General features: G+C 28.4%; 1 protein-coding gene across 1 annotated transcript; it reads left to right on the top strand.

Annotated features, from left to right (window-relative positions):
• Positions 1-9,973: 9,973 nt before the first annotated feature.
• LOC102599260 (AT-hook motif nuclear-localized protein 23-like) lies at positions 9,974-12,345 on the top strand. The gene is made up of 3 exons (XM_006366175.2): positions 9,974-10,442; positions 11,028-11,351; positions 11,723-12,345. The coding sequence occupies exons 1-3, from the start codon at positions 10,289-10,291 to the stop codon at positions 12,040-12,042; spliced, it is 798 nt and encodes a 265-aa protein (XP_006366237.1). The 5' UTR covers positions 9,974-10,288; the 3' UTR covers positions 12,043-12,345.
• Positions 12,346-15,757: the final 3,412 nt, after the last annotated feature.

The raw sequence follows: 15,757 nt of genomic DNA, 5'->3' as shown, positions 1-15,757 counted from the left end.
TATCTCAATTTATATGATACCATTTTAAATTTCGAGAGTCAAATAATTTAAATTTGATTGTGAATTTTTCAGCATGGAATCTTTAATTTTTTTGAATTTTTCTTATACATATTTCAAAACTACGTAAAAATTATTATAAGTCAAAATAATTGAAAAATATATTGAAAAGGGAGTACCCTTTGTTTTGTACTAAGTCAATATTTATCAAGTAAAACATGAACGAGGAAAAAAATATTATTTTTATTTATAATTTCTTAATAAACATTGAAAGAAAAATGTGATAATTAATAGGGTCCCTAATTAATATGAAACGGAGGAAGTATAAAATATTCCCTATGTGGCCGACAACTCCACGGTGGCTGCACCTCTACCTTGACTTCAATCCATCTCCCACGTGCCCACCTGCTTCCCTTTAAATTTTTTTAGATTTTGTTTTGAAAGAATAAAGTGTACGTAGATTTATTGAGTCAATTCCCTAAATGGTCACTCAAGTTTAGAGAATTACCTTGAAATATCATTTATGTTTCATTTAGGACTAAAATATCATTTTACTATCACTATTTTTCTTCAAATATACTTGACACTCCAAAAGCCCCACTCTCTCCTAGTTGGCATGATATGTCATTAAAGTCTTTTTTTTTAATAATAAACCTATTTGATTCATTAAACTTATTTAACTACAATAATGATCATATTATTATTATTATTTTTAAAATAGTTTATTAAGAATAATTTTTCATACTTAAGAATCTTTTATCATAATTAAACTTTTTTATTTTTTTTATGTTATGAAGACTAGATTTTTAAAACGTACTATAATATCATCAAATTTGAATACTTGTAAACACATACATTCAAAAAAAAAATTAATATACAAATCACTCATGAATGCTAACTTACATCAATTAATCATAAATTATATAGTGAATCAATAATATTAAAGGCCAATTAACTATTACAATAATTTAATTGTGTATTTTGAAATTCATGCTTACAATTATTTTTTTTTGAAAAAATAAAAAATGAATAATATTATATTTTTTATCCAAAAAACAATACTAAATAACTTAAAAGTCTCATTCGATTCTAGTTGGAGTGTCAAGTATATTTGGAGGAAAATAGTGATAGTTGAGTGATATTTTGGTCCTAAATGAAACATAAATGATATTTTAAGGCAATTTTCTAAACTTTGGTGACCATTTAGAGAATTGACTCTTGAGTAAGACCAAAGAAGTTGATATGACCAACATGGGTTGTGGTGCACTGATGGGAGTGCTTCACTCTTAACCAGAGGTCTTGGTTCGAGCTCCGAATATGGAGAAAATTTTGTTGGGAGCACCATCCCCGAATGACCCTGTACTGCGCAATCCAAATTTAATCGGAGCTTCAATGTGGACTTCAGACATCGGGCGGCAAAAAAAAAAATTGATATGGATAAGATAAAAAAGCCATAGTACGAGTAGCTACTGCTATTGATCAGTTTATTTTTGGATTTGACATCTTTGATTCTCTGTTCCAAATCTTCTTTCTTTGAGAAAAAGGATTTAAGATAATATATATTGTAATTTCTATTTTTTACTATATTATAAAAAGAGTTTAGGGCCAAGTATAATATATAATATTCAAGATTGAGACTTTCTTGAATATTATATATTATATATGACTCTTTAAATTTCATTTGTGTCACATAAATTGAGACAACAAAAATAACATATATTGGGTCCATTTTAATTTATTTGTCTTATTTTTTTTTTATTTAAAAATTGCGTAAAAATACTATAAATCATGATAATTGACAACATAAAATATGTTTTGAAAAAAAATACAAAAAATTCCATTGATTCTTGAAGTGAATCTATCGTAAAAATACTATAAATCATGATAATTGACAACATAAAATATGTTTTGAAAAAAAATACAAAAAATTCCATTGATTCTTGAAGTGAATCTATCGTAAAAATACTATAAATCATGATAATTGACAACATAAAATATGTTTTGAAAAAAAATACAAAAAATTCCATTGATTCTTGAAGTGAATCTATCGTAAAAATACTATAAATCATGATAATTGACAACATAAAATATTTCAAAAATGTTGCATGTGGGCAGTCTTATTATGCCTTAAATAGCGGTCAAAGAAAGTACAGGTTTGTGATAAACAAACTTATTCCTTTATCCACGCAAATAATAGCTTCAAAAACTCGGTTGTTAGGCCCAAAACATATCATTTATATTATTGGGCCCGTGCATAGCACGATATGTATATATATATCTCACAAATGAAAAAGTCCCAATCAATGAAGCAACATATATCATTTACAAATGACTTAAAAACATTAAAATTACAATAATTACCAATTTAAAATATTTAAAAGATATATAATAACATAGGTTGACTCTCAGAATTCTATCAGGCTCACATATATTGGGACAGAAAAAATAACACATATCATTTTAATATTACCAAAAAAGTATTATAAATAATAATAATTAACAACTTAATATATCTAAAAGACATTTTAAAAGAGTTAATTTTGTAATTTTATCCATATCACATAAATTAGGACAAAGTGACCAGTAATGTACATTATTTCAAAGTTACATAAAAATATTATAAATCACAATAATTAATAACTTAAAACATTCTTTTAAAAAAAATTAAAATTTTTGTGTGACATAAATTGAGACAACAAAAATAACATATATTGGGTCCATTTTAATTTATTTGTCTTATTTATTTTTATATTTAAAAATTGCGTAAAAATACTATAAATCATAATAATTGATAACATAAAATATGTTTTGAAAAAAAAATACAAAAAATTCCATTGATCCTTGAAGTGAATCTATCGTAAAAATACTATAAATCATGATAATTGACAACATAAAATATGTTTTGAAAAAAAAATACAAAAAATTCCACTGATTCTTGAAGTGAATCTATCGTAAAAATACTATAAATCATGATAATTGACAACATAAAATATGTTTTGAAAAAAAAATACAAAAAATTCCACTGATTCTTGAAGTGAATCTATCGTAAAAATACTATAAATCATGATAATTGACAACATAAAATATGTTTTGAAAAAAAAATACAAAAAATTCCACTGATTCTTGAAGTGAATCTATCGTAAAAATACTATAAATCATGATAATTGACAACATAAAATATGTTTTGAAAAAAAAATACAAAAAATTCCACTGATTCTTGAAGTGAATCTATCGTAAAAATACTATAAATCATGATAATTGACAACATAAAATATGTTTTGAAAAAAAAATACAAAAAATTCCACTGATTCTTGAAGTGAATCTATCGTAAAAATACTATAAATCATGATAATTGACAACATAAAATATGTTTTGAAAAAAAATACAAAAAATTCCATTGATTCTTGAAGTTAATCTATCGTAAAAATACTATAAATCATGATAATTGACAACATAAAATATTTCAAAAATGTTGCATGTGGATAGTCTTATTATGCCTTAAATAGCGTCAAAGAAAGTACAGGTTTGTGATAAAAAAAAACTTATTCCTTTATCCACGCAAACAATCGCTTCAAAAACTTGGTTATTAGCCCCAAAATATACCATTTATATTATTGGGCCCGTGCATAGCACGGGCAACATTATCTAGTATAATATAAGAATAAGTTATTTTATCAATACGATCAAAGTTGAAAGTTATGTCATGATTAACGATAAAATTTAAGGAGATTTTAAATATGTCATGATTTTATGTGTTATAAAAACGCGATTTTAAATTAAATGAATTGTGATAAAATTTCAAAAACTCAAATTTTATAAATTTTAAATTTTAAATCCGCTTATATATGCCTGCGTTATTTAATCTAGCACCTTTCACCTTTCATTGCTTTATCCTTTATCATTAGCTTTAGTTCTGCATTTATAAAATGAAGATCACTTCTCTTGTAATTTAAGAATCTACAGTACTTTAATGGGAGCAATATAGTTAAAATAATACAAAATTATCCAAATTGTGACAGAAATGTAACTCGTCATTCATTTTTAGTCAGAACTCATAGAAGTCTTAGTTGCGAGCCTCGTATAGAAATAATTTATTTGAAAGGATGTATCCTTCAAAGTGAGATTTTCTAATGCAAATTCGTACTAATCGAACTTCAAATTAAAGCAGGTACAAAACATCGGATGTAAAATATATAAATGAATAATTAATATAGCCACTTTGAATAACATAGAATGTCGATTACCCATTGTATAAGGAAGGACAAAGAATAATAATCCTAAGGTATTTTAAGATTATCTTGGTATATTACCTTTATATATTAAATTTCTGTTTCACTTTATGAATGGGGTATATTTGGAATGTCTTGTTAGTGTTTATTTATTCATTTTTAAAAATATATATTGATGTTTGCTATATTTTGTAGTTTTTCCTATAAAATTTTATTCAATATAAACCATTTACCTCATAAGAAATATCCGATGATTTTTTTTGTTTTGTTTATTATCATGATATGAGAAACTTTATTATAATGTGTAAAATATATTTACCAAATTAGTACTATTTTATACAAGTTTCTATTAATCATTAACCATCAATTCAAGTACCTAATTCGAAGTCCCTTTCATACTTTAAGCTCATATTTTGTCTATGATAATTAATGGATGCATGAGTTTGATTGATAAGATGCTTTTCTCATGGATTCATGAATAAATAATACTAGTATGCTTTATTAACGAGGATGATGGTGGAGTAATACATATTCTTATTTTTTTATTTTTAATTAGAAATTTTGAGTTTAAACATTAAAATTTTAGATTCACACACTAGAGTTTTATATTTCTTTAAAAAAGGAATGGAGGACCATTGGACAGCTATAATTAAAGACATTTGTTATTCTCATATTATATAATAGTCAAAGACAATGACTCTAAAATTAAACCTCAATTCTTTAGCAAACAAAGGGAAACATATTGATGCTAGAAGCTTCATAAAAATAATAATTATAATATAGGACCATGCTATATATATGTATTTTTTTTATTTTTTTTTTTATTTTTTTGGAGAGAATAGTCTAGAATTTATCTAACACTTTCACTATTCACTATAAAAAAACATGTGTACATGTTAGATACTCATATTCTATATTTTTTGTAACATTTTATATATGTTGAAGTAGTATGCAACCCTAATTTATACATACCATTTGTTTTCTCTGTAACAATGAATTTTGCCTTAGCACTTGTGAGTGTATTCATATATAATGTACGGAAAAATGACAAATATATTTCTGAACTATCGTAAAAGGTATGCAGATATCTTTTGTCTTTTTTAAAAATAAAAATATAAAAAAACTTTGGTCTAAAGTTAAATATGAACAAACCATATGAACTCATGATGAAACAAAAAAAGGTTGTCGGTACGCTTTTCACATAATAGGAAGCAATAAAATTATAAAAGTTCTAATTTATGTGTAACAATCAACGATATGTCCAAAATGAAACATAATCATATAAATAAACTGGATTAAAATTTCTGTATTTGCAACACTATTTTCATATATATGTGTGACATACGCATACACATACATTATAGGGGAAAATGACAAATATACCCCTAAACTATTGTAAATAGTACGTAAATACCCTCCGTCATACTTTTGGGACATTGGTGCCCATGTCATCCAAAAACTAGAGCATATGTATGCCCTTCACTCTAACGGAAGACTAAATAGGGATACGTGGCACAATCTTATCCGTCGATTCGATATTTAATAAATATCGGATCGGTGGATAAGATTATGATACATGTATGTCCGTTAGTATAAAGGGTATATATGCTCTAGTTTTTGGACGGCAGGGGCACCAATGTCCCAAAAGTATGACGGAGGGTATTTACGTACTATTTACAATAGTTTAGGGGTATATTTGTCATTTTCCCCTATAATGTATGTGTATGCGTATGTCACACATATATATGAAAATAGTGTTGCAAATACAGAAATTTTAATCCAGTTTATTTATATGATTATGTTTCATTTTGGACATATCGTTGATTGTTACACATAAATTAGAACTTTTATAATTTTATTGCTTCCTATTATGTGAAAAGCGTACCGACAACCTTTTTTTGTTTCATCATGAGTTCATATGGTTTGTTCATATTTAACTTTAGACCAAAGTTTTTTTATATTTTTATTTTTAAAAAAGACAAGTCCACTTGACTACTCCAACACTGAAATGTAGGTAATACTTTTGGTTGTTTTTTGTCAATAATTTATATTTCATAAAATATAAATGAGTACAATACTTCATGTTGATCTAAGTTGAATACTGGTGCCTAATAATTGGGACACTATTTTGGGTAATTAACCTGACACTGTATTTTAATAAAAATAAATGATTGTGAAATAAATATAAGATTTACATATTTATAAATAGGGTAAGCCATTTGGAAGGAAATTCTTGCCGGTTGTCCTTTTTTGGGTCATCTATTTAGTACTCTTTCGGTCTCTTTTTACTTGTTAATTTTTGACTTGACACACCTATTAATAAAATATTAAGTGTTATAGTGAATTTACCATTTTACCCCTATTAATTGATGGAATCTCAAATATCTTACTCACTACATTTTTCAAAGACATTAACTTAATGGTAATAAATCGAGGGTATTAGAGAAAAAAATGTTCTTTCTTCATTTATCAGAAATAACAATAAAAAGGAAATATTGGACAAGTAAAAAGGAACAGAGTAGATATTTAGTAAAATTTATAATAAAAATGCTAAATCACAGTCTAAACTTTTGTAAGTTACTAAAAACGTTAAATAATAATTTAATTTTATGGGGATAAGGACATATATACCCCTGAACTATCGTAAATGGTATGCAGATAACCTCCGTCATACTTTTGGGACATTGGTGCCCCTGCCGTCCAAAAACTAGAGCATATATACCCTTCACTCTAATGGAAGACTAAATAGGGACACGTGACACAAACTTATTCATTGATTTGATATTTAACAAATGTCGGGTCGGTGGATAAGATTATGACACGTGTATGTCCGTTAGTATAAAGGATATATATGCTCTAGTTTTTGGACGACGGGGGCACCAGTGTCCCAAAAGTATGACGGAGAGTATCTGCATACCATATGCGATAGTTCAGAAATATGTAAAATTGTCCCTCCTAAAAAGATTATTCCAAAAAATGGGCAAGGAGATATATTTGTCCTTTTTCCCTAATTTTATTGGTAAAGTTAAACAATATATATATCAACAAACATTAGACTTGAATATATTATAAGTTCATAATATATGTTTCAGTGACTAAAAAATGATATTATTCCTTTTTTTAACATTAGCCACGGACAAAGCATATTGTATTCAATAGAAAACTAAATAAAAAATAAAGGTGAATGGCTTTACACCTTAATTTAATTGTTGAACAACAAGTTGCTATAATCAATTAAAGCATACAAAATCAAATGTTGTGTGTTTGTTGGACATAGAAGTATGGGGGGTTGGACTCCTAATCCCATAATAAATTAAGAAAATTTATCTCCTCTATAATAATATAAATTAATAACAATTTAAAAGATATGTCAAACATAATAAAATTTATTTACCTGATATCAAACTTAAGCAAATATTTTGAGTTTGAATCTTTCAATGTGATTTAGGACAAAAAGTTAGATCAATATGAAAGAGAATATGTCAAAGATCTAAAACTTGCAAGGAATAGCCATCCTAGAAAAAAAATATTTTGTTTGGTTTATTCTTTGACTACTTTATATTATAAAAATATAGATGATATCTCTGTAAGCATATATATGAGTTAATTTGAGTCTCATAGCCACTATAAAGGAAATATTTTGATATTTATAAGAAAAATCATATCGACACAGAGAGTATGTATTCGAGATACTAAAACTTGCGATGAATAATTATCTTAGGATAATTATATTCTTGTCAATTTTATTCAATCTTTAATAATTCTATGATTATAAATAAAAATGTACTCCATATACTTACCATTCAATCACGACCCTAATCAGGGGTCAAATCATTGGTTAAGGCAACAAATTGCCAAAAATTAAGCAAGGATGGCCCAAAGTTAAAGACTACAAAAGAAAGCCGTCCAGGGTGATGAGGCCAAGACAAATGTGGGATCCATTAGCCACTCTTCCCCATCCACTAGTTTCTTTTTCTTTAACAATAAATTTGATATATTTATATTAAAATCTGATTAGAGTTAATTTGTGTACTACATAATTCATTATTAGAGATAACGTTTCTAATAAAATTTATTTTATTTTCCAAATACACGAATCAAAGAATTTTAGTTAACAATGAAGGATTTCAATCATCTCTCCACAATCAATATTTTTATATTATATATAGTAGTTAAAATATTGTTACAATTACTTTAATTACTTCAACCTATATATAGTCTCTCTCATCATTACGTTTTTCTCTGTGTTAGCATTAATTAAAATCTGGTCAAAACTTTGATATCCTTAACCATGATTAGTAAATTAAAGTCTTGTACACCTCACATATAAATCAAACTATATTTAACCCTACCTATTTTAATTTAATCAACTATTATAAATGCATTAAATATATATTTTTCAATCTTATATATACAATATAATCTACCTAAAAAAAATTTGGGTTGATAAAACCTCCTCAGCCCCTACTAGTTCTGTTCCTATCGTCAAAAGTATCATAAATGGTCAAAATCTCTCAACTTTTAACCTAATATCTCATACTCGGACAAAAACTCTTCATTTTTTTTTATTATAGAAAGTGTTCTATACCCTCATCTATTAAAAGAATCTACATAACAGTTAGAGACAAAGATAAAGTACAACTTACGAATTTAGCGGAACTCAATAGCTTGTTCCAAATTCTATATTTATCTTAAAAAACTTACTGAATAAATTATTAATTCAAAACTAAGTAAGCTTTAAAAAAACTAAAATTCTGAAGCCAAAAAACTTTAGATTCTTACTTTACCTAAAGAAATATGAATATTTATTAAATCAGTGAGTTTCGAACTAAATTGTACAAACTCTTCAATTTTGATACCGTATTCATATTGGATTTTTTTTAAAAAATATATTATTTTCGAAGAATTCAAATATTACGGAATAGTTATTGCAAGTTGAGGAAAATTGTTCCTTCATTATCATGTATAATTTATTAATTAAATTAATACACTTGCAAAACATGAATGACATCTAATCCAACTTGCTCTAGTTTCCCAAATCTTGACTTTCATATAAATAATATATAATAAATATTTTCATTCATTTCACGCAACTATTATAGTAATTTTCAAATGTTTACCGTCATCAGCTACCAAATTCCTCCTTTTTTTAGTTTGTTATTATTCTGGTTTTTTTTTTTTTTTGGTAATTCTTTTGAGAATCTAGACATGCCAAAATAATCATGCAAACTTTATTTTAGATATCATTCCTTATTATTTATATATATCCGCGAAAAATTAGAAGAGTAGGAACAAAGTTATTAAGATCCAAACAACAACAACATATTTGGTATAAAAGTGGGGTCTGAAAAGAATTGATGCACATAAATTTTACTCCTATTTTTCTGAAGTAGAGAAGTTATTTCCAATAAATCTTTAGCTCAATAAAAAGTTTCAAAAATCCAAAAAAGACTAAAAGTTCATGAAATTCTTACACCAAAAGTCATAAGTTCAAAATTCTAAATTCGTCTCTTAGTTATAATTAAATTTGAAATCTAATATTATAAATTTCTCAACACATAAATGAGATTCAAGCCAAACTTATAGAATTACCAAACCTATAATTTACATTATGTATCCGCTATATAGAAGTTAAACTCAATTATTTTTCTTTTAATAAAAACCTACTACTATACACTATATATATATATATAGTAGTTGAATAAACAAATAATTTCTATCCTCCTATTATCTTATACTTATATAATATTTATAAACTTTAGGGTGTCTTTGTTCCCCTCTCTCTCCTTCTTCTTCCCTTCCCTTTCTTTCCACTCAAAAAAACAAATCTCCATAACAAGCTAAGCTCCTTTCTTGTTTTCTAAATCTTTTATTCAAATCTACACACCAAAAACTATAGAATATAATCCCATCTATTAAACAAAACCATAGAAAAAAAAACATATATATATATATATATCTAGTAGTTTTTAATAATTTTTACATTTGATATTTTTTTTAATTTATAGTTTTTTTGCCCCATATCTCTTGTGTTTTTTTTTGTACTTTTGAATGTTTTGGTCATGGCTGGTTTGGATTTAAGCACAACTACTCGTTATATTCATCAACTTCACCACCCGGCTGACTTCAATCTGCAAAGACAACCGGGTGATGAAGATAACAACAACCAATTTTCCGATGACCATCACCACGAGGATAATGGTCATCAGAATCAAGGTTAGAGAGAGTACACTTTTATTTACTTATTTTCTTTTATGACTTCAATCAACACGCCCTCCTAAGCGTGTTGGTTGATTCTTATTATCTTATATGAATCAAGTTTGGGCAATTTTTTTGTTAATAATAGGTGGTGATGACCGGTGAGACTTGAATCTTAGACCTTCTGTCTATTTTAATATCATGTTGAAATTATCTAATAGGTTATTTTATCTATAAATTTAAGCAATTAAAGAAAATATATTTTTATTTATTTAATTATATCTTTGATTAGTACACCCTCCCTTGCCTCCTATACTCACCTGATTCTTGTTCATGAACCAAGCACATAAAACTATTTATTTTTCTTTAGGCAATAATAGATGGTGTCTGATGGTGAGACTTGAACTCAAGACTTTTTATTTAGCCTAAAAAAATGCTAAATTATGTGACATGAAAATTTAAATGATTTGAGAGTGTCCACTTTTATTTGCTTAATTATATTTTACATCAACCTCTCACTTGGGGCACATTTGATATAAGTGATTCTTGAATCCAAGACTTTTTATTTGTTCTGATATCATATTGAATTATGTTGTTTAATAGGAGGTGATATCGTTGGCCGGAGACCTAGAGGGCGGCCAGCAGGGTCAAAAAACAAGCCAAAACCACCAGTAATAATCACTAGAGAAAGTGCAAACACACTGAGAGCACATATATTGGAGATTGGAAACGGATGTGATGTATTTGAATGTGTATCAACTTATGCTAGGAGAAGACAAAGAGGGATTTGTATACTAAGTGGTAGTGGGACAGTAACAAATGTTAGCATAAGACAACCTGCTGCTGCTGGTTCTGTAGTAACATTGCATGGAAGATTTGAGATTCTTTCCCTTTCTGGCTCATTCTTGCCTCCACCTGCTCCACCAGGTATGATTCTGTGTCATCATCTCATCTAAAGAATGTAATTTGTTCTAGTGGTGGAATCTAAGTTCAACGAAGGAGGTTCAATTGAATCCTCTATATATCCTCTTCGTTGAAATATTATACTGTAGTAATAGGGTGTCTTTGAGATGGAACTAAGTGCAATGAATGGGGTTTAGTAAAATTCACGATTTTATTTACTTAGTTATTTATGTCTTCAACAACCATTGTGAGCGTCTCACATACAAAAAATTAAGATGTTTGAGAAAGCAATTCGTTTTATTTACTTAATTATGACGTCAACAACGCTTCCTGACCACGATGCAATGAGTTGATCATTTTGTGTATACAATTTTACTTAATTATGTCTTCAACAGGTGCGACGAGTCTGACAATTTTTGTGGCTGGTGGACAAGGGCAAGTTGTTGGAGGAAGTGTGGTAGGGGAGTTGATTGCTTCTGGACCAGTTATTGTTATAGCTTCATCATTTACAAATGTTGCTTATGAGAGATTGCCATTAGAGGAAGATGAAGGAGGGGGAGGGCTTCAAATTCAACCACAAGTCTCTAATAGTGGTAATAATAATAATAATAATAATAACAATAATAGCCAATTTCCTCATGACCCTTCATCTGGATTTCCATTCTTTAATCTTCCTTTGAATATGCCTAATGGACAACTACCATTTGGAGTCTAATAGGTTACATATTCTTGAAGTTTAGAGTATAATCTGTATGCATCATGGCTTTCAATCACTTCATTTTTCGACTACTAATTCAGCTTCTTGAATTTGTGTACGTGCATCATGCATGGCATTCGAGAAGCTGAAGTTTCACAAGTTGTTGATATTGATGAAGAAATTAAAATTCTTAATGTTTGTCATAGTAATTGTTGGATTTTCTCCATTTCTTTTTTGGGGATTTCTTCTTCTTCTACTTCTTGGTTTTGTAACTCTATGGAATCCTTAAAGTAGTGATTATCTACTCTTAAATGTTCTTTATGGAACTCTTATCTATAAAGAAAGAATTGGTTTGTGAATGCAATATATAATATTCCTCAAATTAATTCACCTAATATATAGTTGTGCTTATCTTACTTATTATTTGATGTATGTTTCTTCTCAATGTTTTTCTATTTTCTCTATTGTAGATTATAAAAGGAAATTATTTGACTTTAGTCTAAGGAGATCTTGAATGGTAGACTTTTCCCTTTCTAGCATTTCTTCCAAGACTAGTAACCCCACCAACCCCCATTCTAATTTTTATATTTTTTCCTTTTTGAGAGTTAATTTTTAAAGCTTAATTGGATTATATACATCAATTTAATGATTTAATTATTCAAAAATTATATAAAAACAATATAATTATCCTTATGTCAGTATGATGAAAAGATACATTCTAAAATATTTGATCGATTTCAAAGTTAACATGATTAGAATATTGAGAAACAAAAAGTAAACGTAAATATATAAAGCTTAAATATTAAATTGTATGCTAATAAGGGTTTTACCATAGAGGGGTTGTTCTTGTTTGATGAAATAAAAAGTTCATGTGGTGGAGGTTCTATTAATAACATGTCTTACATTAATGTTTGGGCTGAATTTCTTGATTTTGCTACTATACTTTTTTGGGAATTTGATCCACCACACTGGTCAATTGCTGAAAACAATGCTTTTTTCTCTCTCTCAGCTAAATTGACCTTTAGAAAAATGGGAACACATGACTAGTTTTCAGTACTTGTCTTTCAAATATTTGTACCATCAATTATCAAATAATATCTGAAATAATATACTATGCAGTTTGATTCACAAAGTATTTGGCGTTAGTAATGTTAGAAGGATTGCATCTTAGGAGATGTGATGTAGATATCCTACTCTATACAAACATTAATGATTACTTTTGCGTTTCGAATCTAAAGCTTTAAATCAAACATATATAATTTTAATGTTGCTCCAAGACTTAACTTTATTTAAAATACACACTATTTTTGTTTTGTAGTCTTGTGTTCTCAAGTGCTCTCTATGCTTTTACTTGTATCCTCAATGATTATGATGAAACAGTAAATATTCATTCATTCTTAACTAAAGGTTTCAAGTTTGAGCCACGAGTTTGAAGCCATCTTTAATACTTTACCCCGAAAATGAGATTTTTTGACACAAATCCAAATTAGTCATGCCCAAAGATACCAGATGGGAAAAAAGAAATTACATGCTTTCACTTGAAGCCATTTTCTCAAGTTTTCTTGATGGAAAACATGAAATAGGATTTCAATTTTATATATCATCAGACATGAAGCATTGTTCTTGTACCCGCTCAAGGAGGTTATTTGACTAAGATCTAGAGTTGACGAGTTCAGAATTAACATACATAATTATATAATATAATACACACAGCCTTACTTGTTGCTGTTAAATACCTCAGTTCTTTTTATAGTATAATTACTATTATTAAACCAAATGATTCCATTTTGTCTACCATATTTTTTCCATTAAAGAAGATGCCCTCTTAAATAGTGAACTTTACGATTTCAAGTTGCTTTATTCTCCACTAATAGAGTTATTTAGATATATAAAGAATAACAGTTATTTGTGTATTAAAAAAAGAAAGAACAAAAGGATACTTTAAATATATTCCATATTAATTAATTATAGAATTTAAGTTATATGACGTGAGTGATGATGTATGTATTTGTGTTATACTATGACGCATGATATTGACATGATCGGTTGAACCATTGGCGTACTTTGGCAAGTGGTGTCACCTTTTAATGTACTCCTTATATATATTGAATAAATTTGCTTCTTTTGAGCCAAGTGTGTATGACAAACAAACTCTGTACTCTCCAGACTCCACTAATTAATGCGTTGTTGATTGACTGAATTGCTAATTTATTTGTTGTGAATTTTCAAGGCAAGAAGGGCTCTAAAAGGTGTAGTGAAATTGCAAGCTTTAGTGAGAGGTCACAATGTTAGGAGACAGCCAAGCCAAGATGACTCAAATTGTGTTTATCACAATAAAAATATCAAAACACAGAAAAAATTGCAATAGAACTCAAAATGTTTGCTCAAATTATTGTTGCACAAACCTCCTCATCATATGCAGCCCATATATAGCAATGGATCCAATAACAATTCCTGATTGAAATGCTGGATGGAATTATTTCTTCTATCCATAGAAAATCATCAATTGTTGTGTTAACAAAAGATTAAGGCAAATAAGAAACAACATAATATACTCAACAACCTTAAAGGAATAACTCAAGAAACATCAATAACATAGCATCCAAAAAATATGGTTATAAAACAGTAAAGATTATTCCCATACAATATAATGATCAAGAGCAATCAGAACGTCAGTTTGGTTTTATTGGTGCATTGTGCTGAAAAAGTATGCTCCTCAACTATAATGACCAGGTTTTATAAACTTACAATATATCCCGTGTAATCTTACAAGTGGAGTCTGAGAGGGTAGCATTTGAAAAATTATCTAAAAAAAATAATCCTAACATTTCAACCCAGCTATATACTACAAGAAAATAGCCTCTAAGGAAGGGAAATGTGGTCCCTGAAAGTCCAAATCTAGTCCTAAATGCGCTTTTGAGACCTGAAAAATCTGGTCGCCACTCGTCCTAATAGCCTCAGTCGCTATTGGGTAATAACGACAGGTTCAAAAAATATGGTCGCTAAATGATTTTGGGACGAGAAAAAATATGGTCGCTAAATCCTTTTAGAGACTACATTTCTGGTCTCAAATAGACCATATATTTCTTAGGAAAATATTTTATCAGGTCGTTAAAACTCTTTAGCGACCATAACACCTGGTCCTAGAAATAGCTTTAGCGACTATCAAAGGCCTAGTCCTAGAATAGCTTTAGAGACGCTCCTATGCAATAGCTCGCAAACCACATAGGAGAGGTAACCCGCACTAGGCAAGCCTGGTGCGACGAGCTCGACCCAGAAGGCAAATCCCTTGCTTTCGCTGGCAAGGGGTTTCGAACTTGAGACCTCCAACATGGAAGTCCCAAGCTCAAACCACTGGGCCACCCCGAAGGGTAGACGAACAACAATTCTAGTCCAAGATTATGCATTAGAGACGAGCAACATATTTAGTCCTAGATTGACCTTTAGAGACGAGCATTTATTCAAGTCTCTAATTTACCACCAATGGTCCCACAAAAATTAATATCACAAGAATAAGAATTTATCAAGAAATATCATATTGCTATTAAATATCTCCACACAAAAAAAAAGATATGTATAGAGAATAGACAGAGACGGGAAAATAGATAAAGAATGTATGATCCCATAATTTTAGTTTCAATGCTTGCTTAATAAAAGAACATAGCCAACATCATGAGATAAACTATCGTATCAAAATTTTCACAACATTCGTAGCAAACTAATAATGAGCTCT

Source organism: Solanum tuberosum, unplaced genomic scaffold (assembly GCF_000226075.1).
Source record: "Solanum tuberosum cultivar DM 1-3 516 R44 unplaced genomic scaffold, SolTub_3.0 scf00616, whole genome shotgun sequence".
Taxonomy (NCBI): Eukaryota; Viridiplantae; Streptophyta; class Magnoliopsida; order Solanales; family Solanaceae; genus Solanum; species Solanum tuberosum.
This window is presented reverse-complemented; position numbering and strand designations above follow the sequence as displayed.